Source organism: Nannobrachium achirus (genome assembly GCF_963921795.1).
Source record: "Nannobrachium achirus genome assembly, chromosome: 22".
Classification (NCBI taxonomy): Eukaryota; Metazoa; Chordata; class Actinopteri; order Myctophiformes; family Myctophidae; genus Nannobrachium; species Nannobrachium achirus.
This window is the reverse complement of record NC_137829.1, coordinates 14,999,475-15,026,488: the sequence shown is the minus strand read 5'-3', so window position 1 is coordinate 15,026,488 and position 27,014 is coordinate 14,999,475. Positions and strand designations below refer to the sequence as shown.

At 44.6% G+C, this 27,014-nt stretch overlaps 2 protein-coding genes across 2 annotated transcripts in view; one reads left to right on the top strand and one right to left on the bottom strand.

Moving 5' to 3' along the window:
- Positions 1–27,014, bottom strand: part of LOC308308375 (ephrin type-A receptor 6-like) — a gene marked incomplete at both ends in the record, with an annotated part of 377,312 nt that overhangs the window by 192,398 nt on the left and 157,900 nt on the right. The gene's annotated exons all lie outside the window — the stretch shown is intronic.
- The window catches only part of LOC308308075 (CCR4-NOT transcription complex subunit 2-like), a gene marked incomplete at both ends in the record, with an annotated part of 72,486 nt that continues 59,043 nt past the window's right edge, over positions 13,572–27,014 (top strand). Inside the window, 3 exons of the mRNA XM_080753444.1 lie at positions 13,572–14,101; positions 14,381–15,035; positions 19,315–19,372. Of these exons, the coding sequence (XP_080609570.1) occupies positions 13,572–14,101; positions 14,381–15,035; positions 19,315–19,372 (1,243 nt within the window). The remainder of the gene's footprint in view (positions 14,102–14,380; positions 15,036–19,314; positions 19,373–27,014) is intronic.

The window sequence follows — 27,014 nt, the reverse complement described above, 5'->3', positions numbered from 1 at the left end:
AGCAGAAGTGTACACAATACAATACAGGCAGAGCAGGAAAATATACATATTTTTGTAATGGTTGTTGGATTCCATTTGATATCATCAGTTCTCTCTCTCTCTCTCTCTCTCTCTCTCTCTCTCTCTCTCTAACTAAAAAAAAGCACTGCTTTCGAGGAAGAAGAATAAAAAAAATCGGCGCGCAGACATCAAAGGCAAAAAGCACTGCTTTCGAGGAAGAAGAAAAAAAAATCAGCGCGCAGACATCAGAGGCAGTGTGTGCCGCCGGGATAATAACGTCATGATGTCTTTCCAACTAAGTATTTAAAACAATCACAGAGAGTAGGCCTATTAAAAACTAACACAACAGGAAGAAACTTAAGGCAAAAAAATTATAAACAAATAACATTTAGAGGTATTGTAATAATTCTGTTTGTGTCAGTAAAAACAAAAAAAAAAAGCGCGCGCGCGCGCACACACACACACACACACACACACACACACACACACACACACACACACACACACACACACACACACACACACACACACACACACACACACACACACACCCGTGCGTTGTCAGTGTTTCTCAAACAGTGGTCCGGGACCGCGAGTGGTCCTTGAAGAGGTCCCAGGTGTTCTATTAAAAATAAAGGGTCTATAGACAGACAGACAGAGGCGCAGGCAGAGACAGACAGACAGACAGACAGACAGACAGACAGACAGACAGACAGACAGACAGACAGACAGACAGAGACACGCACTGCCTGCCTGCCTGTCTGTCGGCAGTAACGCCAGGCGCAAAACAAAAAACATACAAGTTTTAATAAAAAACAAATAAATATATAGAATAGGCCTACAAATAAAAAATATATATAGAGGCGGAGAAGGCTGGAGAGAGAGAGAGAGAGAGAGAGAGAGAGAGAGAGAGAGAGAGAGAGAGAGAGAGAGAGAGAGAGAGAGAGAGAGGAGAAGGCTGGTTTGTCAACGCAGCTGATCTAAACCACACAGGCAGATAGATCAACCAAACAGCGGACGGCGATCACTGTCCGGCGAGCGACGGGGAGAGAGAGAGAGAGGAGAAGGCTGGTTTGGAAGGTGATTTAATTAGCGACCCAGTCGGTTGATTTACTGACCCAGTCGGTTGATTTACCGACCCAGTCGGTAGATTTACCGACCCAGTTGGTAGATTTACCGACCCAGTCGGTGATTTACCGACCCAGTCGGTTGATTTAGCGACCCAGTCGGTAGATTTACCGACCCAGTTGGTTGATTTAGCAACCCAGTCGGTGATTTAGCAACCCAGTCGGTAGATTTAGCGACCCAGTCGGTAGATTTACCGACCCAGTTGGTTGATTTAGCAACCCAGTCGGTGATTTAGCAACCCAGTCGGTAGATTTAGCGACCCAGTCGGTGAAAACTACCGACTGGGTTGCAACCCAGTTGTAGGTCGCTAAATGATCTCGCCCTCTCTCTCAAAACCCTCAGTGTTTCTTTGTCTGTTTGTAGCTCTGAGAGAGAATTAAAGGACCTCTTCACCCATTTTCAATCCATTATAAAGGGGAGCACACACTGAACGCGGACGGCTGCGCAGCGTCACATCGCGGTATCGACGCACATGAAGTGCCGCACGGTAACCCCAACTGGATGCGGTGCGCTGCCACACAGCACATTCATTTCCCCCGGTGGGGAGAAGCATGGGAGAACATGTTCAACGCACGGTAACGCTGGACAAATAGAACAGTGGCGTATCGGCGCGGCAGATGAGGCGGCAGACCCACGGTTGCACGTGTCTGACGCCGCCAGTGTGGGTTAGTTCATTGAAAATAACGGGCCGTATTTTTTGACGCGCCGCTTCCGCGCCGCCTCCGCGTCCAGTGTGTTCCCCTTTAGATGAACCCATTTCTGTCTACTTTCCCCATCGATGATGTCACTGGTAGGCGGGTTTCTGAACTGTCCGCAGCGCTCCTCTGATCACAGAGCAAGTCGACAAAAACTGTACCATAATATAATAATGTGCATTAACGCTTCCGATGCCAATTACGTCCAGTAACGCTATAAGAATTACCGCGGTGTGACGCCACGGCCCCGTTATCAAGTCCAGGGCCGTGTTACCTGGTTATTATGGTTACCAGGTAAACAGGTGCTGCGGCGGCAGCTGGTGAGCGAAAAAACTTCATGTCCCATGATGCAACTTCATCCCGCCATCATCAGGAAGTGTGTAATCTCCATAGCCTCCTATTAATTCGACTTTATCTCTGAATCTTTTTCCAAAAACGCTTTGATCGCAGATAAACGCCTTTTTTCACGTTGACCAGTGAATTTCCACAACAAGGACACGACCATGGCTTCCGGGGCTTTTCAAAATAAAGCACAGTGAATGTCGGCACTCTGTATCCAAATATTTACAAAAATAATGTCATCCCAAGTGCTAATGAGGACCAATTATATGAAGATAACGTTGAAAAAGGGTGAAGTGCTCCTTTAATACTGTGCAGGTTCAGTGAGACAGTTAGACGATAGTGGCGCCGCGGTGCAGCTATAGCTCATGCGCAGCACAGTATGTAGATGCTATCGTTTGTCAGGCTCCACCTGGGGAGAGATGGAAGCTGATGCTACATGATACTACAGCAGTTCTCCCTGTGAAACACTTGATGATAAAAAGCCAGCTTGTCAATATGTGCGGGAACACAAGAAAAACGATACGGCAAACATTATTGTAGGACAAGTGAGATTACACCGAGTTCATGTCCACGGCTACAGTCACACAGTCAAGCAATGATGTCGTACAGGATACTCTAAATCAGTGGTTCTCAAACTGCGGGTCAGGGGGGCGCTCCCCAAACTATTTTGGGTGGTCCCCAGATGATTGACATAATGTGCAACATTGTTTTCTCACTCAACAGTTAGCAAGCTAACATAGAGTTTAAGTGTATAGTCAGAGGGTATGCACATTTCCAAAGTGACAATTTAAGGAATTTCTAATAGCTCTAAAATGACAAATTAAACATTGGCCAAATTGTCAAATACTAGAGGCAGAAATTCACAATAGAACCGTGTTATACAAAACGTAATCCCTCAACTCTTAGTTCTCGTCAGGGTGAGTGGGGGTCCCCAGTTAAAATATCATTATTTTGGGGGTCGCAGCCTGAAGAGGTTGAGAACCACTGCTCTAAATAAGAGGAGGTGCCAGGTGTGAAGCCTGAATATACAGGTAACGCGCATCTTCAATTTAGGTGTATTGGAAAATACAAGACTCCTCTCTCCTCTCCTCTCCTCTCCTCTCCTCTCCTCTCCTCTCCCCTGTGGTCTCTGTTTAATTTACAGGCGTTGACATTTAGCAGGTGGTGCTTATCCGTGGTGACAGCACAGTGCAAGGATCTCGAGCAGCAGAGGAGCCGGCCAAAGGGATTAGTGCGTCAACATGACGAGGGACATGTCATGACAGTCACTTAGATCAAGTCAACATCACCAAAAAAGGTACACTTTTTTATTAAACACATAAACCGTAGTGGTTCCTCAGCCTTTCTCTGGATCAGCGGGCCCAACAAAAAAGTGTTCTTGGCCCACCCATCTGACCAGCTAACAGTGGACCAAACAGGACGTGTCCCAGGCATTTTCAGTTCGTGCAAAATGTTGGACTACTCCTGATTCTCAACCTTTTCAGGCTACGACCCCCAAAATAATGATATTTTAACTGACGAGCACTGACAAGCACTAACCCTAACAGCACAGCGACATAGTAGCTCCCTCTGTAACAATGTAGGCGCTATGTAGCGTCGGGAGCGTTTGCTCATTGAGATGCATTTGCATCGGCAAGCGACGTCGCAAATGCATCTTCCCAATGAACTCCCGACGCTACATAGTGCCTACATTGTTACAGAGGGAGAGTAGGCATCGGCGTTATGTCGCTGTGCTGTCTGGATAAAGTTGAGGCATTACATTAACACTGTTCTATAGCAGATCTACATGCTCACAACGCCTCGCATCGGCTATTTTCACAATTTCTGCCTCAAATATTTGACAATTTGGCAAATGTTATAATTAGCCATTTTAGAGGTATTAAAAAGTTCTTAAATCGTCACTTTAGAAATGTGCAGATACACTTAAACTTTATGTTGGTTTGTTTACTGTAGAGTGAAAAAAGGTTGAGAACCACTGCTCTAAACAGACATGGCCTCATGTCTCTATGTCTCTCTCTCTCTCTCTCTCTCTCTCTCTCTCTCTCTCTCTCTCTCTCTCTCTCTCTCTCTCTCCCCCTCCCCCCCCCCCCATTGGATCATAGCATTAACAGTTCATTCTATTCACACAGAAGCATTAGCAGGTCCCTACAATGTCAGTATCATCATCAGGCAGCTTTGTTAAATACTTGATTCTAATTGGTCGATCAAGGCCTTCTGTTACTAGCTGATAACGGACCGCAGCGTTCTGCCTCTTCTCATGTTGCTATGGATACGGGAAAGCGTGTGCGCTAATGGAATAATTTCTGTATCAATATTTTGTCAGATTATTGTACTGTTAAGTAGCTGAGTAATAAGTGGACATACTGTAGCTTCTGTGTATAGAGCCAGGCAAAGCTGTGCTTTTCTGGCAGTCCACACAATCTTTGAGCGGTGCACACACATAGACATCAAAGGAGGCTTGAGCCCCTGCACTTTTATTCGTCTGTAAAAAGTGCCCCCACTCCAGATCGTGAATGCAGTTTTCAATATGGTGAAAGAAATGCAAAATGCTCTCTTTCCATGCCATAACTGAAGGCAGCATTCAAGAGAATTGCCTTGTCCAGACTCTCCTGAACTTGAATGCAGCATCTTATGTTAAAAGAATTTCAATCTCTAGAAATCCATGCCGTTACGCCACATCTCCAGTATTGACTTGATTATGCTTAGTTCAGTGTGGTATCAAGCACCGAAAATAGCCGACCACCTAGCTCACAACGCGTTGCAGCTTGGAGGTCTGCTATTTTCGGTATTTCCACCAAAAGGGCCTTTTAGATATTTCAGTCCCTGCCTCTCTAACATTCTCTGCACGTCCCTGTGACCGACTATGTCCCGTATGTACCGGTATGTATGCAGACGAAAAAGATATGTTTGAGATGGGGGTCGACGGGCCAAATACATATAACGTTGGCGGTCCTTGACATGAAAACGTACCACTGATATAGCAACATACATTTGTTTTTCTTCAGAAGATTCAGGTCTTAAAGGGTTAGGCCATCTTCATGTCTTTTATGCTATTTTCGTGCATTTTGTTTCTAGCACTTCTCTGCAGTTGTTCTCTACTTCATCTTTGTTTAAGCCTTGCAGTGCTGCTGTGACAGGGTGACAACTACCCTCAGGATGAATTAAGGTGTATCTAATCTATTTTAACACTGCGTTCACACTGCCAGCTACAAAGGATACAACGTGACGCAGGGTATGCGTCGTCGCTGAAGTGCTGATCAACTCGTCCGTTGACGTCATGATGCGTCCGACGAGCGAGATTATTATTCTTTGTAATAAAGGACACTATATAGCCTGGAGTTAAAAAGAACAGGGAACTGTCATTTGTTTCCTCTCCATTACAAGAAAGAATTTTGTGAAGAGAGAAGGTGAGTGGAAATGACTGAACAACACTTGTAGTTAGGGAAAGTGTCTATCGCCTCTGAATTTGTTCCAACCCAACTCCCTTGGCCTTGGGAAACTTTGTGGGAGCCAATCAAAGTCCCATTGACTTTACGATAATAATTAAAAAACAATAATCTGCTTTAAGTAGCATGTGAGGGGTCAAACTAGGGGTTTTTCATGATTCTGAATCCATTGCAAGCATTAACAACAACAAAATCCTTGGGCTAAAAACGGCCCCCACAAAACTATGGTTTAGTGATGAGAAATCACTTTTCACAGTTTTGTGGAATGTGGAATGGAAGGAATATTTTTTGTGCTAAACAAAAAAACATAGTAGACATCTTTATGAACACATTTGTGAAGAAAGCTATTGGTAAGCATTTAGTTCCCAGATTGGTCAAAGATCCCTAACTATTGGTGGTTTTGTATCTTTGCAGCTGCAGTTGAAGCCAGCTCAGCTTGGATTGTAGCTTTGTAGATTTTACTGCAGCTACAAACGCCAGGCGTTGCTTATATGTTCAAACCACTGGCTTCCATTGAAAATGCATGGTAGCCTGTGGCTTTGTATATTTGTTTGTGTTTTTAAGACCCAGTGAGTCGCCTGAGACGACACGCCTCCGTCATGGTCAAAAGAAAACGAGTGCTCCTGGCCTCAATTTCACTGGGTTCCCATTGTAAATGAATGGTGAACTGTTAGCTTTCTATCATCATGTCGCTGGCTTCCATTGACAATGAATGGTAGCCTGTAGCTTTTCATCTGCCAGTGTGAACACAGCATAATACTGTCACTTTCTCTCTCTCTCTCTCTCTCTCTCTCTCTCTCTCTCTCTCTCTCTCTCTCTCTCTCTCTCCCCCCCCCCCCCCCCCCCTCATTTCTTCCACACAGTTGAGGTTCCGCCGTCTGTTTGCGGTGTGACATTTCGGCGCCCTCCGACGCCATCTGCGCTCTCCTCTCCCTGCTGCTTTGGAGTGCTCCATCTAATCTCTGCTATTAGACACCCTGATTTCAATCTCAACATGACATTTGGGGGGGGGATAAGCGAGTTCAGGGGCTGTTGCAACCGAGAAGCTCTGTTTACTAGGCAAGAGGCAGCGCTGACCCGGTGAGGAGCAGATTAACCCCACTGTCCCTCCACTCACTGCCTCCCTTCTCCTCCCATGTTGCTCTTTTACTGAAAGAGAGAAGCCTTCCCAGGTGAGGTAAGCTAGCCGGAACCAGGGGCTGTGGTCGCACGTTATACGCACGCATGCACGCATGCACGCGTACACACACATGCACTGTACACATTGTGGTGTGTGGTGTCACACACTGAAAATAGAAAATCTACAGTACAAGCTCACAACATGTCACAGCAGCTTGTTAATCGTGATGTTTTAGATTGTCTTTTTTTAATTAAGGTGTCTTTATTATTGTTTTCATACTCTGTTCTTTGCTTGTTTTCACAATACACAACTTGTTTCATCCTGCTGTTCTTATTCAGCAAGAGCCGCTGATACGAACGACCTACGGCCTGGTCGCGACCTAGGCCACGACCTGGAGGTCGTAGGTCCCGGTTCTGGAGGTCGTAGTTCGCGGTACATACTTGTGAGGTCGTGGCCGGTCTAGTTTCGCGACCCCCGGCCGTTGTTGCGTTACCTCGGTCGTCCCCGGCCGTTGTTGCGCGGCCGGGGATCCGCGGTCAACGCGGGGATGTCCGCGGTCGTATTTAAAAGGTCGTGGGTCGTGAATCCTTGACGGCCAGCGGTGTTTCACGACCCCAGAAGCTCGTGGTCGTATTTAAAAGGTCGTAGTTCATTATTCCTGACGGCTGGCTGTGTTTTAAGACCTCAGTTCGTAAATAAGAGGTCCTAGTTCGTGGCCGGCTTTGTTTCACGACTGCAGGTCGTCTATAAAGACCTCAGGTCGTATATTTAATTAAATAAATAAATATACAATTCCCAGTGTAATATAATGTATCGAATTTTCTTGATAAAACCACTAGAGCAGGGGTCTTCAACGTTTTCAGGCCAATAAAGAGGTTAAATGTGTGTGTGTGTGTGTGTGTGTGTGTGTGTGTGTGTGTGTGTGTGTGTGTGTGTGTGTGTGTGTGTGTGTGTTTGCGTGCTTGCGTGCGTGCGTGCGTGCGTGTTTCGGGACCTATATTTAATGAAATAAATAAATATACAATTCCCAGTGTAATATAATGTATCGAATTTTCTTGATAAAACCACTAGAGCAGGGGTCTTCAACGTTTTCAGGCCAAGGACCCCTTAGCTGAGAGAGAGAGATGAAGCAGGGACCCCCACAACCTTTCCGTAGATTCCATGTAGTTCCATCGTTTGATAGCACTATCCTCAGTATATTTTGGATTCCTGTCAATTTCAGATATTAAACCACTTAAACCGTCAATACTTAATAAACTTGACATTTCACTCTGTACTTAGTCTGCTCTTCTCCCCCTCTATACACCAGACCTCCTTGCCGAAAATAGCCTAAAATATAATCTCAGAATATGGTCTCCAGGGTTCAAGTGGTTAATATAAAAAAAAACACACAAAGATTTGGAGGACGGCAGCTCTCCGTGGTCCTGGAATGCAGGCCTGTTTTACAGTGGGAGCTGTCCCTGGTGCTGACAAAGTAAGAACACAGTCTCCCCAAATCTCCGCCACCATCACCATTAAATACTTATTGATTAAACAAAATAATTTTAATAGCCTATCGATATTCTTAGTTGTGAGCTTGTACGTCTGCTATTTTCAAACCTTTAGTACTTTTACTTGTGACACTTTAAGGTACAATTTGATACCAATTCTTAATAATTTTACTCAAGTACTTTTTAAATTCTGGAGATGAACTTGTAGGTGCAGCTACAGTGCAGTATTGATTACTTATGTGAAGTAAAAGTATCATTAATGCCGTGCTGGGGGGGGGGGGGGGGGGGGGGGGCAACACGCACGCATACACACGCACGCGCGCAGCGCGCACACACACACACACACACACACACACACACACACACACACACACATTTAACCTCTTTATTTGCGTTCACATTTAACAACAAATTCTTGAACACATACAGTACTGACAGCGACACAGCTGACAGCGGGGTACACGCCGTCGCCCCCGTCGGTAAAAGGTTGTGGGGGTCCCTGCTTCATCTCTCTCTCTCAGCTAAGGGGTCCTTGGCCTGAAAACGTTGAAGACCCCTGCTCTAGTGGTTTTATCAAGAAAATTCGATACATTATATTACACTGGGAATTGTATATTTATTTATTTAATTAAATATACGACCTGAGGTCTTTATAGACGACTTGAGGTCGTGAAACAAAGCCAGCCACGAACTCCGACCTCTTATTTACGACCTGAGGTCTTTATAGACGACCTGCAGTCGTGAAACAAAGCCGGCCACGAACTAGGACCTCTTATTTACGAACTGAGGTCTTAAAACACAGCCAGCCGTCAGGAATAATGAACTACGACCTTTTAAATACGACCACGAGCTTCTGGGGTCGTGAAACACCGCTGGCCGTCAAGGATTCACGACCCACGACCTTTTAAATACGACCGCGGACATCCCCGCGTTGACCGCGGATCCCCGGCCGCGCAACAACGGCCGGGGACGACCGAGGTAACGCAACAACGGCCGGGGGTCGCGAAACTAGACCGGCCACGACCTCACAAGTATGTACCGCGAACTACGACCTCCAGAACCGGGACCTACGACCTCCAGGTCGTGGCCTAGGTCGCGACCAGGCCGTAGGTCGTTCGTATCAGCGGCTGTCTCTCTTCTTATTTCAATATTATAACCTCTGTTGTATTATCCCTCATGTAATCTCGGCATCATTGAAAATGAGGGCTCTGCCCTCAGTGTTTCAGAGAAAATAAATAAAGGTTGAATGAATGAATGAATGAATGAATGAATGAATGAAAAGGTGAGTTTGTATATTGGAAATTCTTTCACTTTTTTCGTAAATTGATGCCAGTTTTTGCTACTTTGAATCCTGAAAAGTAACAGTTTTGGACATGAGGTTTCTACCCGACAGTAATGAGCATTAGTAAGGACCAATTATAGGAAGATTGGTTGAAAACGGGTGAAGTGGTCCTTTAATAAGTGGGATCTTGGTTATAAATATCGGTTTCAATATATTTTCCGTTAATTGCCCCAGCCCTATGTTACATAAGAGCGTTCCCACTGCACCACTGGGCCGTTGCAGAGTGCAGCCGAGTTGCACGCTTGTTTTGTTAGACTTTCATCTCGACACTTTTCTGGCGCCACGGAACAGCTTGTTCTAAAATGAATACTATATAAGGCGTGCTGAAGTTTGTTTGGAGTTCTCTGGCACGCACAGACAGCAGAGCTCGCACACTGCAGCGGATGCTTTACCATTTCAAAGCGCTCAGATGAAAAGGCAGCCCTGGTAGCGACTGGCAGACAGAAAATTGTACCGGATTTCTCCTGAGATCTACTTATTCAAGCAAAAGTTAGCCCGAGAAAAGAAAAGATAAAAAGTTCCGTGCTTGCTAGTATTAGGCATTTTAAATTGGTACCTTTAAAAAAAATGCCCCACTTTGGGAAGAACAGTGGTGGAAAGAAGTACCGGTACTTGAGTAAAATAAACAATAGCACAATATAAAAATACTCTGTTACAAGTAAAACGCATGTAGGCCTACAATTTTCGTGGAGCCGTGTTCATTGTCCTTCTCAGGGACACTTCGGCACATTGCTGAAGCCTGGTATCTAACCTGTGATGTTTGGTTCTTAAAGTGGGGTCCGGGGACCCCCAGGGATCCTTGAGGTGGTTCCAGGGGGTCCCCAGCAAAAGCAGTTCATCACATTTAGCATCACAATCCTTTCAACCACTTGATCCATTTACAGTATACTGCATGTTGGCTATTCAAGAAATAGCTGGTATGAGCTTGTACATCTGCTATCTTTGAGATTTTTTTTTAAAGATATAGAAATGGTTTTGGAGACGTTAAATAATTCTCAATTTCTTTAACATACTTTACATCTTCTCTTCTGGGGTCCCAGGCACAAAACGTTTTTCAGATGGGGGTCGGCGGCCAAATGCGAAAAAGTTTGAGAAACCCTGCTCTATTATATCATTGAGCTATGGCCGCCAATCAATGAACTTCCCACCAATGCAACAGAAAGTGGATAGAAAGACAAAAGAGAGGTAGCTAGAAAGAGAGACAGAGAGTAAAAGGAGATAACGGACAGTTATATCCCGTGTTTGACAGAACCCTCTCCGGCATCTTGGATGGCCCCCCATTCAGCTGTAAGCATCACTTATATATCAGTGACATTATCGGAGCCAAGGATCTGACAAGCGGAGGGGAGCTCTTTTATGGACTCCTCAGCGCTCTTCCCTTTAGAGACCGTGTTTATGGCGGCTACAGAAACAAGTCTTTGGCCAAATGAACTAACAGAGCAGTAAACCTTTCAGCAGACATCGGTTACAACCCCGCCGGTGGGAGAGAGTCGGAGGGGAGACAAGTGGGGGAGAGGGAGAGAGCGAGAGAGATTGAGAGAGACGAGGGGGAGGCAGGGGGGCAGTGGGGCACAGTTCCTCACTAAATCTTCGGGGGGCAGACAAAGTGGTGCCCGGCACTGGGGCGGGGATGGATGGTAAAACAGACACTTTTATTGGCTGTGGTTGGAGAAAGTACTGCTTTTCTTCCCTTCTTGTTTAACTCAAGTAAAGGTATCAATACTACAATATAAAAATGCTCTGTTACTAGTAAAAGGCCTGTTGTGTGAAAGCACAAAAGCATTGGTAAAAGTACTCAAATCCGTCTACATTTGACAATAATTTTATTGACAAGTGAGCTTGCAGATCGTCAGTTTTGGAATCATAGAATATAAAACTGGTGTTGAATGGTTAATATATGTTTTGCCATAATCGAAATCTACCAAGTAACTAGTAGTGTCAAATAATAATGGTCGTGGAGTAAAAAAAAGTACAAATGTGGCTCTGTGATGTGTCGCAGTAGAAGTAAAGTACTGTAAATGTGCCTCAAAATGTTTACTTAAGTACGGTACTTGAGTAAACGCACTAGGTTACTTTTCCACCAGCATTTATTGGCAGAACCATGCAGCTCAGACAATGCCCCCGTCCTGTTGGCGGTCAACTCTCCGTTGGCCCTGGATTAGACTATCTAACGCACTCTGGCAGACACGCCATAAATCTATGCTGGTGCTTATCGCCGGCGGACCACTCACACCGCCCAGATACAGCACATGGCTCTGTCTAGCGGAGCAAACCGTCCCTTGAAATATGGAACTTGTCCCTTATTTGGAAACGAAATAAAAGACGTGGCCCTTATTGAACTGGTAAGGGATACGCTTTGTTCCTTATTTTTGGGGAATCAATCAATGACACACATCTTATGATCTCATAACACAAGTTGTGAATCACCTAAACCATCTAGACAAACTGGACCTCTACACTAAATGGCTGTGCCAAAAATACAGTAGCCGATCAAGCTCACAATGCGTCCAATTGGGACACGTTGCAGGAGCTTGAACATATATAAAACTGTATAATGAGATTTTATATTTTTTCTGGCCATCACTATTTTTCCTGGAAATAAACATTGGTGGAAAAAGTACTGAATAGTATATAAGTATCAATACTGCAACGTAGAAATACTCCGTTACAAGTAAAAGTCCGGAATTAAAAATAGTACTAAAAGTAAATGTACAAAATGTTGGAAAATAGCAGATCCACAAGCTCATGACGCGTTGCATCATGACGCGTTGTTATCGTCCATTTTCAAATAGCCTTGGGTATAAAGGCCCAATTCCAATCCTCTCCCTTACTGAATCACTGACGTTGAGGGCTTGATTGTTGGATTCACTTGAGAACTATAATGATGTCTAGTGGTCCAGTGGTTTGCAAGAATAACGACACACACACACACACACACACACACACACACACACACACACACACACACACACACACACACACACACACACACACACACACACACGCACACACACACACACACACACATACACACACACACACACACACACACACACACACACACACACACACTAATGAATTCCACAAGCCAGGTTGTGCTGAAAATCACTGTGTGGCTCACCTCTACAACACTGACTCCCTTGTCTGTGCGTGGCTGTCACAGATAGTAGCCTAAAATGCAGCGTTAAATTGAGAGTCAATCGTGTTTATCGGAGGTCGCATTAGCTAGCTCTTGTGGAAAATAAACAACGCCGCCAAATGTCCCCGTCGGAACACAACAAACAACAGTGGGAGATAATGAGACGGGCCAGATTCTCCAGAGCTACGTATATCCATCGACAACAACCCAAGTGGAAGCGGAGCGAAATTAAAATCAATTTGTCTGTTTAAATGGCCTTTTGTGATGCTTTTCCGTCTCCCTCTTTCCCATTCCTCTGCCCCTCTCTTCGTCACTGTCTCTTCCACCTTTCTGCCTACTTACCTACAACTGAACTTTGTGTTTTCCACTCAGGTTCTGAAACGAACACACTGAACCCATGGGCGTATGTCTTCTTTTGCCCAATTCCCATCGGGGGTAACCATTGGCAGATCATCTGGTTCCATCTGCCTCTGTTCTCTGCATCTTCCTCGCACACTCTAAGCAATCATATGGCAAATAAAAGAAAAGTCACATTCAAGGTCCTCGACTTTTATATGCATAAGACCACAGACCCGCATAACTCGAGTGTACAAATGTGCACGTGCTTGCACACACTCAAGAGTTACACCTCTGTAAGGATCCATTTGGTTCCTAACTATCAATAATTTAGCTTGGAACCCTCTCAAGGAACCATGGGGGTCCCCACACCCCACCACCCACCACAATAGATATATCCAAATATGGAGATGACTGTCTTTGTAGTGACATCACAGATGAACTAACATCATAGACGCCTACAAGTTCTCTGGATAATGCTTACAGCACATTAGACACAAAGCAACCAACTGCAAGGTTACTTCACTCCCACGATGGCTCGGCCCACCACGTCCTTCCGCCACACACCTTCACCCAGCAGGGGGTCAATGCCCATTGACATGAGGAACATGCTAAACCAGGACCAGCTTGTTCCAGACATTGGAACGGCTGGCAGGACCAGCAGCATGTGGAGTTCTGGACTAGGAACTCCCAACCGCGGCTCACCCAGCGTCATCAGTATGCCCCAGCAACAGCCAGTATGCCAGCCCTCCTCCATAAACAGCATGCCAGGGTTTGGAATGAACCACGGTCAGGCTTTTGGGATGAATAACTCTGTACCGAGCAGCATCTTCGGTGGCAGAGGTGTCAGGGAAAATGCAACAGGACTGGATTTGTCCGACTTCCCGGCATTAGTGGACAGAAGTCGGCGGGAAGAAGGGAATGGAAACCCAGCGTCATACCTTGGTACGCTGACAAAACCATCAAATGAACAGACACAGGATTTCTACCTCCCTAACGAGGACTTTCATGCACTGCCTGGCCGAAACTATAAGCAACCTACGTTGAGCAAAGATGGCGGTAAATGCAACTTAAACTCTACGCCTGGCCACAATTTAAACTCCACTCCTGTCTGGAACTACAACAGAAACACTAAATTAAACACCACTCCCGGCTGTGACTACAACACTAAAACCAACTTAAACTGCACTCCTGGCCACAACGTGAACCCCACACCTAGCCACAACAACAACAGTAAAAACAACTTAAAACCCACTACTGGCTGCAACTACAACAGTACAACCAACATAAACTCCACTCCTGGCCACAACTACAAGCACCCTACGTTGAGCAATGATCACAGTAAAACCAACTTAAACTCCATTGGCAGGAGCACACCCGACGCAGAGGGACTCAAGTCCCCCAGAGACAAGACCGCCTCACCACAGAACCACCAGAAGAAAGGGATCCAGGTGTTGCCCGGTGGTCGCGTGACAAACATTCCTTCAGGAATGGTGACGGACCAATTCGGGATGGTTGGACTGCTGACATTCCTTCGGGCAGCAGAGACGGACCCTGGAATGGTCCATTTGGCACTGGGAAGTGACCTTACAACACTGGGGCTCGACCTCAACTCGCCCACACATTTGTACCCCAAGTTTGTTTCCCCTTGGGCGTCGGCGCCTTGTCAACCTCAGGATCTTGACTTCCATGTTCACATAAGGGATAAGATGCCTGCAATCAACGTAGCTCGATATGGTGAAGACCTGCTGTTCTACCTGTACTACATGCACGCTGGAGAGCTACAGCTTCAGGCAGCGGCAGAGCTGTTTAACCGGGGGTGGAGGTTCCACAAGGAGGCGCAGGTTTGGATCACAAGGATACCCGGCATGGAGCCCACAAGAACGGCCAAAACCCATGAAACGGGAACTTACTACTTCTTTGATTGTCTTAACTGGAAGAAGAGGGCATCCAGGGAATTCCACCTGGAATATGACAAGCTGGAAAAGAGGCCTCATGTGCCAGCATCATAAAACCACAACCTAGCCCATCAGCAGGCCCAGTGCCGGTTCTAGGACTCAAGTGGCCCTATGCAAGATTATTTTAGGTGGCCCCTCACTAACGGATGCGCGCGTACGCGCGCATCCGTTAGTGATGCGCGCGTACGCGCGCATACGCGCGCATCACTAACTAAAAGTTATTTTATTGCGCATCCGTACGCGCGCAATAAAATAACTTTTATTTTTTTCTTCTTTTTTAAATTTTTCTTATATCTTTCCTCGGGATCCCTATTAATTTGGGGGTCCTTGACATGTAACAGTTTGTACAGCAGATGAGCTATTTTCATAGGGACGCTATAGGGTTCATGTGGTTCATGCTATGCATTATAAATGTCACTTGGTTTAGCTGCGGCTATTTTGATCAATGCGCTCCTGTATTGCTGCTTATATTACTGGAAATACAAGCAGTATGTCAAGAGAATTCAACCCTTCTATGTCACACCACTGCTGGCCAGTGTTGCCAGATTTTGCAAGTGAAACAGGCGGCCGTCTATGAAAACAAGCCCCCACAAAAGCCCCCACAAAAGCTTGTACTATTTTTTTCTGTGCAAGTCTTTGAATATCTTTGACCCGATTCTATAAATGTCTTCTAAATCCTTCTAATAAATCATGTGGTTCTCAAACCTTTTCATGTCAAGGACCCCCAAAATTACATGTATTTGGCCGCAAACTCCCCATCTAAAAATATGTTGTTCCAGGGACCACCCAGAAGCAAATATTTGAGTTACAAATGTTATCTTTTAAAATATATATATTCAAAGAATCTAGATTCAAATCAAGATTTTTCAAAAATAGCAGATCTACTACCTCGAAGCGCGGCACTCAGAGCTTGTAGTTCTGCTATTTTTCAATAGTTAAAGCATTAAATAATTCTAGGCCTAAACGGGTTAACCGTGGACTTGACGGTGACCCTGACCTTTGTCCAAGCCCGGCGTCTGGTGGGGAAAGGGTAGAGATCCAGACCCCCCCCCCCAGTCTCATTTGGAAGATGTTTTCCTCTGTAATTCCCAGCAGCTTGCCTGCCTCCGCCCTATTCAACCTAAAATCTAATCATCCCTTCGGGGCAAGTCTGCTGACCAATGACCTATTCCCTCCAAGTTTCATGAAAATCCTGGCACTGAAGGGACAGTCATTAGTGGCCGTGTTGAACTCAGAGAAAAGCACTGGGTACAATAGGACAGTAATAACTTTCTTCATCCATGCTGTGGTGGAAAAAAGTACTCAAATGTTTTACTAAGTAAAAGTATCAATACTGCAATGTAGAAATACTCTGTTACAAGTAAATGCCAGGAATTCAAAATAGACTAAAAGTTTGAAAGCGATCCAAAAGCTCACAACCCGTCACGATGCGACAGGTTGTGAGCTTGTAGATATACCTTGGCTATTTTCAAATAGCCAAGGTATATAGGGCTAAAGTGGTTCATGTTGTTTTATAATGTTATAATTTATATCTGCAAAGTAACTAGTAACTAAAGTTTACAAATAAATGTAGTGGAGTAAAAGTACAATATTTGGATACCAGATGGAAGTAAAAGTATTGGAAATTGGAAATACTCAAGTAAAGTATAGTACATGCCTCAAAACTGTACAGTACTTAAGTGAATGTACTTAGATACTTTACACCACTGCTTTTTGCTATTTTGATTGGTTTCTCTTGAGCACAAATGTTGAAACTATTATTAACAGTATATAGTGTGTTTGTGTAGACATAATATCATCACTGTCGGGCAGAAACCTCGTATCTCCAAGTTTCAAATTTGTACATTTTTCACAAAGTAAAGCAATGCTTCATCATACAAGGCCATCGCACAAAAGTAGTGAAAACAGCCGATCTGTTTATACTAGTTTAAATCATTTTAAAAGTGATAAATGCAAAACAAACGGTTTTGGACATACAAGGTTTCCACCCGACAACAACGATATATTTGATGTTTACATGGTATCCTATAGTTTCTTTGAGGCACTACACACTTTCTCTCTGCACTCTAATTGTGTGATTATTTATCCCGTCATTTGGGAGTTCATGCTTATTCTGCTTTCTCCGATTTTGCCCTTGTAAGTCTCTTTGGATGAGAGTGTCTGCTAAATGCCTGATCTGTAATTGATTGCGCTGCAGTCGTAATCACCGGTTTACCGCCCCTAATCGAGAGGCCTTAGAATCTAATAACGGTGTAGAATCCCTGTCTAATCTTAAGCTGGTGACAGTGACTTACTATGTGTGCAGGTAACTAAGCCGCCCGGAGCTCAATACAATGGCAAAGCCACGCTACAAGGGAAACCCTGATTCCGCCATCCCCGAAATGGGCTTGGTGACCTAGCTGTGAACCAAGTGGAAATGGTGATTTTGGAATGGGGTCTCCCAGGGGTCTGTACTTGGTCCCCTAACGACCTTCTAGCTGGGAGGCGACAGCGCTACCACCTGCCCCACTAAAAAAAGGTTGTGACTTGATAAAGGGTTATGACTATAGGGATGGGACGATATGAAAATGTCATATCACGATTATTGTGATAAAAGAAATCGTGATATACGATATTATGGCGATAATCAAAATCCATTATTCTGGGGTGCAACACGTTGTGAGCTTGTGCGACGCGTTGTAAGCTTGTAGATCGTCTATTTTTTGGTAGACATTTGATAGAGATTGAAAAAAGACTGTATCAAGTACGTATATCAGTACCTTTTACCAATTATAGAGGTTTCAAGTGGTACCGGATATGCAGCTCGGCAAATAAAAGTTGAATTGATCCCAGTGCATGACGGAGGACGATATCACGATACATTAAATCTCCACGATACGATTATCGTGTGTGTTTTTTATCACGATAAACGATAATATCGCGTATCGTCCCATCCCTAGTTATGACGTGTGAGAAGTGACTTGATTAAAGGGTTGTGACAAGATGTGACTGGTGATGACTGTGACTTGAGAGAAAGGTTTGTGACTTGAGAGGGGGGGTTGTGACTTGGCAAGAAAGTGCTTAGCAAAGAAATGGTGTGCAGTCAGTGTGGAATGATGAAGCACCGCTTCATGGCACTAGCAGGAGGCAGTTCGCAGTAATTAGAGGAGAAATTGTACACCACTGGAGTACAGGCCCTTAATGATCTTAAGACAAACACACACACATGCTGAGCAAAGCCATGAACAATGCACGTGCACGCGAGCACGCACGCATGCACGCCAGTGGTGCAAAGTAACTAAGTACTTTTACTTAAGTACTGTACTTAAGTACAGTTTTGAGGTATTTGTACTTTACTTGAGTGTTTCCAGTTTTCAGTACTTTTACTTCTACTCCACTACATATCAGAGGCAAACATTGCACTTTTACTCCACTACATTTATTTAAAAACTTTAGTTACTAGTTACTTTGCAGATATAAACTATAATATTATAAAACATACATTATTCCACTTTAGCCCTATTTTATTCCTTGGCAATTTGAAAATAGCCGATCTACAAGCTCACAACGCGTCGCGATGTGACACGTTGTGAGCTTGTAGATCAACTATTTTCAAACATTTTGTACTTTTACTTTAGGTACTTTGAGTACATTTTGATGCCAATACTTTCATAATTTTACTCAAGTACATTTTGAATTCCAGACTTTTACTTGTAACAGAGTATTTCTATATTGCAGTATTGATACTTTTACCACCTCTGACGCATGCATGCACGCACAGTCTTTCAACTATCTTTCCATATTGCGGGCGGAGCTTCTTTTCACTTCATCCGCATTCAGTCAATTTGCATCAAAACACAATTTCAATGAGTGTCTGTGAAACGCAAAAGATACTAAAGAGCGAGCGCTTAGCATCAAACACACTCCGGCGGAAGAGCACTTTGCGGGGAGGGGGGATTGTTGTCTAGGATTTTGCCAAAATCCATCAATGCCTTCCATCAACCCCTCTGTCCCTGCGTCGCCGCCACACAGGGGGAAATAAAGTATAAGGAGGCTGGATTCCAATTTCTATCAGTGCTTTCCCTCCCAGTAGGAGAGGAGGCTGAGCGGTTCAGGTAAAGTACAGGCCCATCGCCTGCCAATTCAAACCATGCTGGAGCAATTACATACAGGAGGACTTGGCGCCAACAGTCGCACGCACGCGCGCGCACACACACACACGCACACAGCCTGCCAAAGCCATCTCCATTTTCCTACGAGGGCCTAATTAGCTAGTAGCTGAAGGAACAGCCTCCCACCATTCAGATGGGTTTTAATTGCGTATTTATCCTGAATGCAGGGGAAGGAGCGCTGGGCCGAGGTGTGGTTCACCGTGGCTCCTCTGCTGAGCTGCTGCCGTAGACGATGATGATGGAGGAACAATGAGCAGAGCCGGTCTAATTGTTGTGCAGCTATAGAGGAGCGGAGCTCAAACCTCTACACTGTTGCAGGGAGAAAAAAAAGATTCACCGAGATGCTCCATTTACGGCCTGCCCACTGTGGACGTAAACCGTACATTTGTGTGTGTGTGTGTGTGTGAGTGCGCTAGGGCATTCACCAAATATTCGAATATCAAAGTTGTTCACCGAAGTCGAATATTCGCTTTTTTAAGTTTTTGTCAATGCCCCTGGTGGATGAATTAGTTAATGCTCTATACCAGCGGTATAGAACCTTTTTAGGCTGTGACACCCAAAATAAACATATTTGAACTGGGGACCCCCACCCTGACAAGCACTTGGAATTGTAGGTATTACATTTAATGTGACTCCACAGATAAATATTGTGAAAATAGCAGATCTACATGCTCACAACGCGAGGCATTGTGACTGAGAACACAGAGGAAACATGTATGCTATTCGCGCAGGTGGGTAGCTGAGAGGGTGTGGGACGCATGGATTACGTTGTTGTTGTTTTCAAGTGCATAGATTTGCATGTGCTATTGCGTGTGTGTGTGTGTGAGAGAGAGAGAGTGATGTGTGTGATAAGTGTCACACAAAAGGGGCAGATCGACAAGCTCGAAACGCAGCACAGATACTAATTAAAGCTGTACTGTGGAAGCTGCTCAACTAGTGGTCAGTAGCGGTATTGCTTTTTTCGGCCGGAGTCCGGGGGTCCGCGGACCACCGCGGCCGTCGCGAGTACCTCCGCCTTGCCGATACGATTCCGTAGAGCCGTCTCCCATCATTTTTAGACCAGAATTGAGGGAGTAGCAAGCAAGATTCCTTCACCAATGTAAACACAGTTGCTGAGGGAAGCTACTTCCTTTAGAGACAGCAAGACTCGCTGTGATTGGCCGGTGGTGTATGATCGGCGCTGTGATTGGCCGGTAGTGTATCATGTGGGAGATGACATCATTTTGCCGGGAAATTCTCCCCCCCTCACAACTCATAGAAAACATATAAAGAGAAGGCTTCAGAAGCTGAAAATAACAGAGTGGGGGTTCTAAAACTTTAGCGATTTAACAGTTAGGACAATTTTAAGATTTGTTTTATAAAAAAAGTTACATGGTATAACTTTAAGGTTCTGTACCATATAGTGTAGCACATTAGTTTTAAAAAAATCTTTAATTTCAACGACCCCATAACTCTGAGTGTAAAAATGTACCCGTGACACGTAGGGGGCCATTTGGAATGCCCTCAAAGAACCATGAGGGTACATGGACCATACCCTGAGGCCCACTGGTGTAGCACAGTGGTTTTCAACCTGTGGGTCGGGTCCTCAAATTATTTTGGGGGGTCCCCAGATGATGTGCAACATTCTTTTCTCACTCAACAGTAAACAAACCAACCTTTATAAGTTTAAGTGTAAAGACTCTAGAGGGTATCTGCACATTTCTAAAGTAACAATTTAAGGACTTTTTAATGCATCTAATATGGCCAAATATCAGAGGCAATAGAACCGTGTTGTACAAAATGTAATGCCTCAACTCTTAGTACTCCTCAGGGTGGGGGGGGGTCCCCAGTTAAAATATGATTATTTGGGGGGCCCGTGGTCTGAAAAGGTTGAGAACCACTGGTGTAAAAAACACCCACAAAACTGTGAAAAGTGATGACTCATCACTAAACCATCGTTTTGTGTGGCCATTTCTAGCCCAAGGAACGTTTTTGTGTGCAAAACAAATGCTTGCAATGGATTCAGAATCATGACAAAAACCCCTAGTTAGGATTTTTTTCTGGGTATTTTCCTCCTTTATAGAAAGTCGATGGGAGCCCAACTTATGGATAATTCTATGGGTAATTTTCAAAATAAAGTTTGGTACCCAAGGCTAAAATCCATCGTTAGGTCCTAAAGAAGCCTAAAAAAAAGTTTTGCGCTTTTATCCGCTTCGTTCCGATAATTTTGTTAAGCCAACTCACTATATATCAGCACACTGACTCTGTTTGACCAGAATGGAACAGAGCCTTCATTAGACACCAACAACAACAAAAAAAGAATGTTGACCAAAGCGACAGTACTGCAGTGGGACGTGCACAGCTCATAGAAGTATGTTTTTGTTTATTCTGTTAATTGGAAGTCTGCAAAAAGTGTCTTAAAAGTTTTGACGTGGACTTTCAACACTTTCAAATGCATAACAATGAATACATAAAAAGTTTTGTCAGGACTTCAGCCCGCAGCTCTTCATATTTCATGCTTTTTGGTGCCGTCTGTTAAGGTGTGTGTGTGCGACTGCGTGCGTGCATGAGTGTGTGTGTGTGTGTGTGTGTGTGTGTGTGTGTGTGTGTGTGTGTGTGTGTGTGTGTGTGTGTGTGTGTGTGTGTGTGTGTGTGTGTGTGTGTGCATGTGCACGAATGTGCGTGGCACCTGGCATCTCTCCTCATTCTCTAGACCTGTCAGATGAGGCCCATCACATCTGCTTCCTTGGCTAATTAGTATTGTTGGTATTTTCGTCAGGAACTTTCAAGTTTTTCCCCCCTATGTAAATGAATGCCCTACTTCACACAAAAATAACCAATCTACAATCTCACAACGCGCCACATCGTAACACATTGTGAGCGTGTAGATCTGCTATTTAAAATAAATAATAATAAATAGTTATTAAGGCACTGTGACGCAGTCGGGTAGCGCTGTCGCCTCACCGCTAGAAGGTCCTGGCTTCAATTCCCGCCGGGGGACGCTGTGGGCCTGGGGGTGGGCCTTTCTGTGTGGAATTTGCATGTTCTCCCTGTGTCCTCTAGGGTAGGTACCCTCACAAAAAACATGAAGTAATCCTGGTCTCTATACTGCCTCCCCTTGGCCAGTCAGGGCGCCTGATGGAAGGGAGAGGAACTGGTTAGAATAACGTGTTCCTTCCACACTACATCCAACCGGGGAAGCTCCCCCCTGTCAGGTGATAAGAAGCATCCAGCACACTCCTCATGCACCGAAGGAAGCATGAGCTCAGTTCGTGGCCCTCCCCAGGTTGGCAGAGGGAGAGCAGAGCCCAGGATTACAGCTTAGGCAATTGGCACTGGGTGAAAAATGGGTTAATTAAGTTCAAATAACAGTTTTGGACTAACCTGACTTGCGTCAGATGGTGGCAGTAGTGCGTAGGCTACCGCTCTACTTTACCATCTGAGATCTCTCGGTGGGAGTTGATAACGCTCGTAAAGCCCCGGGCCGGACCAATCAGCGGCAGCTACGGGCGGGCTCTGAGCGGCTCTGAGCCAATAGAGTCTGATTGCAGACCACGTGGATGCAGACAGGCCAATATGAGTGGTTGGAGTTGGCACTCCCAGACTGTGACAGAGAGACGGCCACATCCAATCACCTGCTAAAGAATTTCAAAAAATGGCCCACCCCTTACATCGAGTCTGCCCGAGAGATCTCAGATGGTAAAGTAGAGCGGTAGCCTACGCACTACTGCCACCATCTGACGCAAGTCAGGTTAGTTTTGGACAGGTTTCCACCCGACAGAGAAAATTCATAGCCTGCCTTTTCTGCCAGATCATACTACAACATTTTCACATTTTGTGGCGCATGTTCGCCTACGTTGACAGAATATGGACAGAAGTTGTGACATCTATAGATCCCTATTCCTGACCCAGCCTGATAAGCTGACCTTCACGTTGTGCCTGTTGTCTCCGGTATCCAGTCTTCCGTTACAAACTCTGCCTTTTTTTTTTTTTTTACTGACATTTTTGCCTGCTGTCCAGGGCAGGAATTTCAGGGAGGCCATGAAGGCCATGGCCGTCGTTGCCCTTCTGTTTGGCCTTGTGCCCCTCCAAAAAATAGCATGACCTGAGGCCACAGTGGCCTTAATGCCCCAGCTGACTGTACCACTTTCTCCTCTGTCTCTTTCTTGTCAATAGCCAATTTAAGCTTTGTACGGCTACGGCAGATGACAATGGCAGCCGGAAATGATCAGAGCTCGATAGATAAACCTGCCGCCGTTGCGGCCGTTTCTACTACGGCAGGAGCTACCTTTCCATGTAGCGTTACAATGCCTGCTGCGTAGATGCGTCGCCATGGGAACCAAATAGTTCAGCGAAAGGGGTGGGCTGTTTGCTTAATGATTTGGAAGTAGAAACGGGCTCCTTAAATTCCCCAATATGTACACACCAGTGTCTCTTTCTTGTCTTGTAGACAACGGTGTCTTTTGTTGAGATTCTCAGCTATACATGACTTACCCCTTATTGATGTGAACTTCTTTGCCTTTGTTTTACTATTTTTAAAATAGCCGATGTATATCGGCATGTTGTGAGCTATTTGAAATATTCAAAAATGTTTTTGAAAATAGTTAAAAATGGCAAAAAGGTTTAGGGATAAGCCATGGATGAAAATAAAGCTTTTACGTCCCCATCCTTAAACCAATGCCAGGGGTCATCAATGTGTCCGTTTGTCCATGTCCCCTTCAAATCTTCTATTTAAAAAATAAAAATACTACAGCCAGTATACAGTAGCTGACTTGCAAGTCTCCAGGTTTTATATAAGGAATATAATTGCAAGTCACTCATCATATTGGATTATCCACAGATTCCACTCTGTTCATATTCACAATAGGCATTCTCATCACAATGCCTGCTGTCCATTGTTGTATGCTGAAGTATAAAATAGGTTTAAAGTTGTTAAACATGTTTTTATGATATAAAGCAATTTTGCTTATTAATACCCGCTCAAGGACCCCTGGACTTTGAGAACCACTGGCCACTGGTGCCAGTACACCCAGAAACGCCATTGCAGAGAACCATACCAAAAGATGTCTTCCAAGTCATTGAATGATCTGAACAGTTTAAGAGCTGCGTTTCTCAAATGCCCTTTGACATTAACACTCTAATAAAGAGACCAGTTTTTTTAATGTGGATGATGTCAATTTGACATTTCTTCTCTAATTGCCGTTAGTGCTTTGAAAAGTTCAATCACTTTGGAAAAATTAGAAAGTGAAGAAGGTAAGAAAGTAGTAAAAAAAAAAACACAGCATGTGTTCTCCATCATGTCTACTGGACTACATTTAGTATTTTATTCATGGTAATATTATTGACCACTCATTTTGTATGTCCGTGGCAAAAATATATATTGAGGAAAATGTCCATCACAAGCCCAGGGGTTGATGACCCATAACCAATGCAGTAAGTTTGATTTATGCAGGGCTGAGATTTCACTGAAGATAGTCTACATTTCAAAATCATCCTAACCCTTAAATTGAATTACGGTAATTATTTCAATGGACTAAACCTTGTTTTATTTGATGGCCTTCCTGCCTTAGCATTTGGCCTTTGTGCCCTCCCAAAATTGACAACAACAAAGGCCAATTGGCCTTGCCCCTAAAACGACAAAATTCTAGACATGCTGCTGTCTCAGATTTCAGTTTTCTGGTTTTGGACTCGGCTTGTTATTCTCCTGACCCGTGTCTGAAACTCTGCTTGCATTTGAAGGCAGCCTGTCCTGCGACCTTGCCTTTGCGTATCGCTATCGAGACCTGTGAACAGTTTTTTTCTGTTTAATAATATCCACTAGAACTGTTTATCGAGGGAGGGCAAGTCGCCCTCACTGTTTATCTGTGTTCTGTGACCCTACAGTGTAAAATCGTCAGTGTTCATTTAACTTTTGAGAGTGCAAAAATCAAAATGGAACCAACTACGGAAAATATCCATGAGGGTCCATTTGGATGTTAACTCAAAAAGAGACGATGCGTTGTAAGCTTAAATATTGATGGTTTAAGTGGTTAAATGTCTGGAAAAAACTAAAAACGAAAAAACATTAATTCACACAACACCAATGATAGTGAAACAAGTCTAAGAAGCTATCTATAAAAATCTGCAACACGATTTTATACAATATGCAGCGGTGGTCCCTGTTTCATCTCTCTCAGCTAAGGGGTCCTTGGCCCTGGTCTAGCGAGTACCTTATTGTCATCACAAACAGTCCACATCACAGAGCACGTCATACACACCCATAACATGGTTGATTACTTATTAATAAACAACCTGGCAAGTTAGGCTTTATTTCCTCTTCAAAGTAGACAATTATTTTCTCACCAATTTAGCCGTCGTGCCAATTAATTCCTCCCCACACATTTCTGTGTTGCCCCTGCAGTTGTACTGGCTCCCCTGCCAGGGAGGAGCCCCCACCGGGAGGACGCAGTCCCTTATTGTCGAGACGAAACCATTTATTACAGTGATGCATGTTGCGCTGTATTTGGAGGTGTGACTCATGCGGCGCTCTATAACAACCTGTGCAAGCATGATACAGACTTTGAGATCACCCCCCCCCCCCCCCTCGGGGGAACCGAGAAATACACTGTTGTTTCTTTTCCTCCCAATTTAGTTGTTATGCCAATTAATTCCTCCGTCTGCTTGCCACCTCTGTTGTACCCTACTGGCACGCTGGCAGTAAGTAAAGCTCCCACTTTCTAAACCCCCTGCTGTCAGGTGATGGCCCGGCCTGTAGAGCGTAGCGTCGAAAAGGATCTATCTACGCCAGGGATGTCAAACTCAAATGCACAGGGGGCCAAAATTTTAAAAATGCTACAAGTCGAGGGCGGGACTGGTTCAATATTTATTTAAACGCGGGCTTGCGGTCACAGGCCCTTGATACGTGCCAATGCACTGCTAGTGCATTGTGGGACTTGTAGTATTATGGTGGTGCGTGTGTAACAGAGTGACTCAATGCCAAAGCCTGATGGCATCAAAAGTCTAATATCTCCCCCAGTCCATAGGGATATATATCCCTTTGGTCTGATGGGGAAGATGTTGGAATTTCTTGCGGGAGACCTTGGTTCGAATCCCAGACATTGCATGTGCACTATACCAGTGGCCAGTGGGCCAGTTCTAATAGTAATTAAATATCATCCCGCGGGCAGAAGATAATTCAATCACGGGCCTGATTTGGCCCCCGGGCCTTGAGTTTGACATATGTGATCTACGCTCAGCCAAACCGGATGCACCGTGGTGGAATTATGATTATCCTGGGCGGAACATTTGCCAAAAAATTGCAGATCTACAAGCTCACAACGCATCGCAACACGTTGCGTTGTGAGCTGTTAGATCAGCTATTTTTCGGCAAAGACATTTGATAAAGAGTGAAAAAAAGACTGTATCAAGTACATATTATTATAAGTACCTTTTAGAAAATATAGAGGGTTTAAGTGGTACCGGATATGCAGCTCTGCAAATAAAAGGTGAATTGATCCCCGTGCATGACGGAGGACGATATCACGATAAATTAAATCTCCAAGATACGATTATCACAGTAAACGATAACATTGCTTCTAGTCCCATCCCTAGTATGCACATGCACATCTGTGCCACAAGTATAGGAAAACAAATCCAGCAGATGCGTGCGTGCGTGCACACACACACACACACACACACACACACACACACACACACACACACACACACACACGCACACATGCACAGCAATTATACTGCATTGTTCACTATAATACCATTACTGCGGCTGTTTTATTTGCCTGCACCATATAGTTCCAGATTAAAGATGGTACAGATACAGAGTGTTCTCCTTGACTTCAACGTCTCATTTTATTTTTTGGGATCTTATCTCTTGTTCACACTGTTTGAG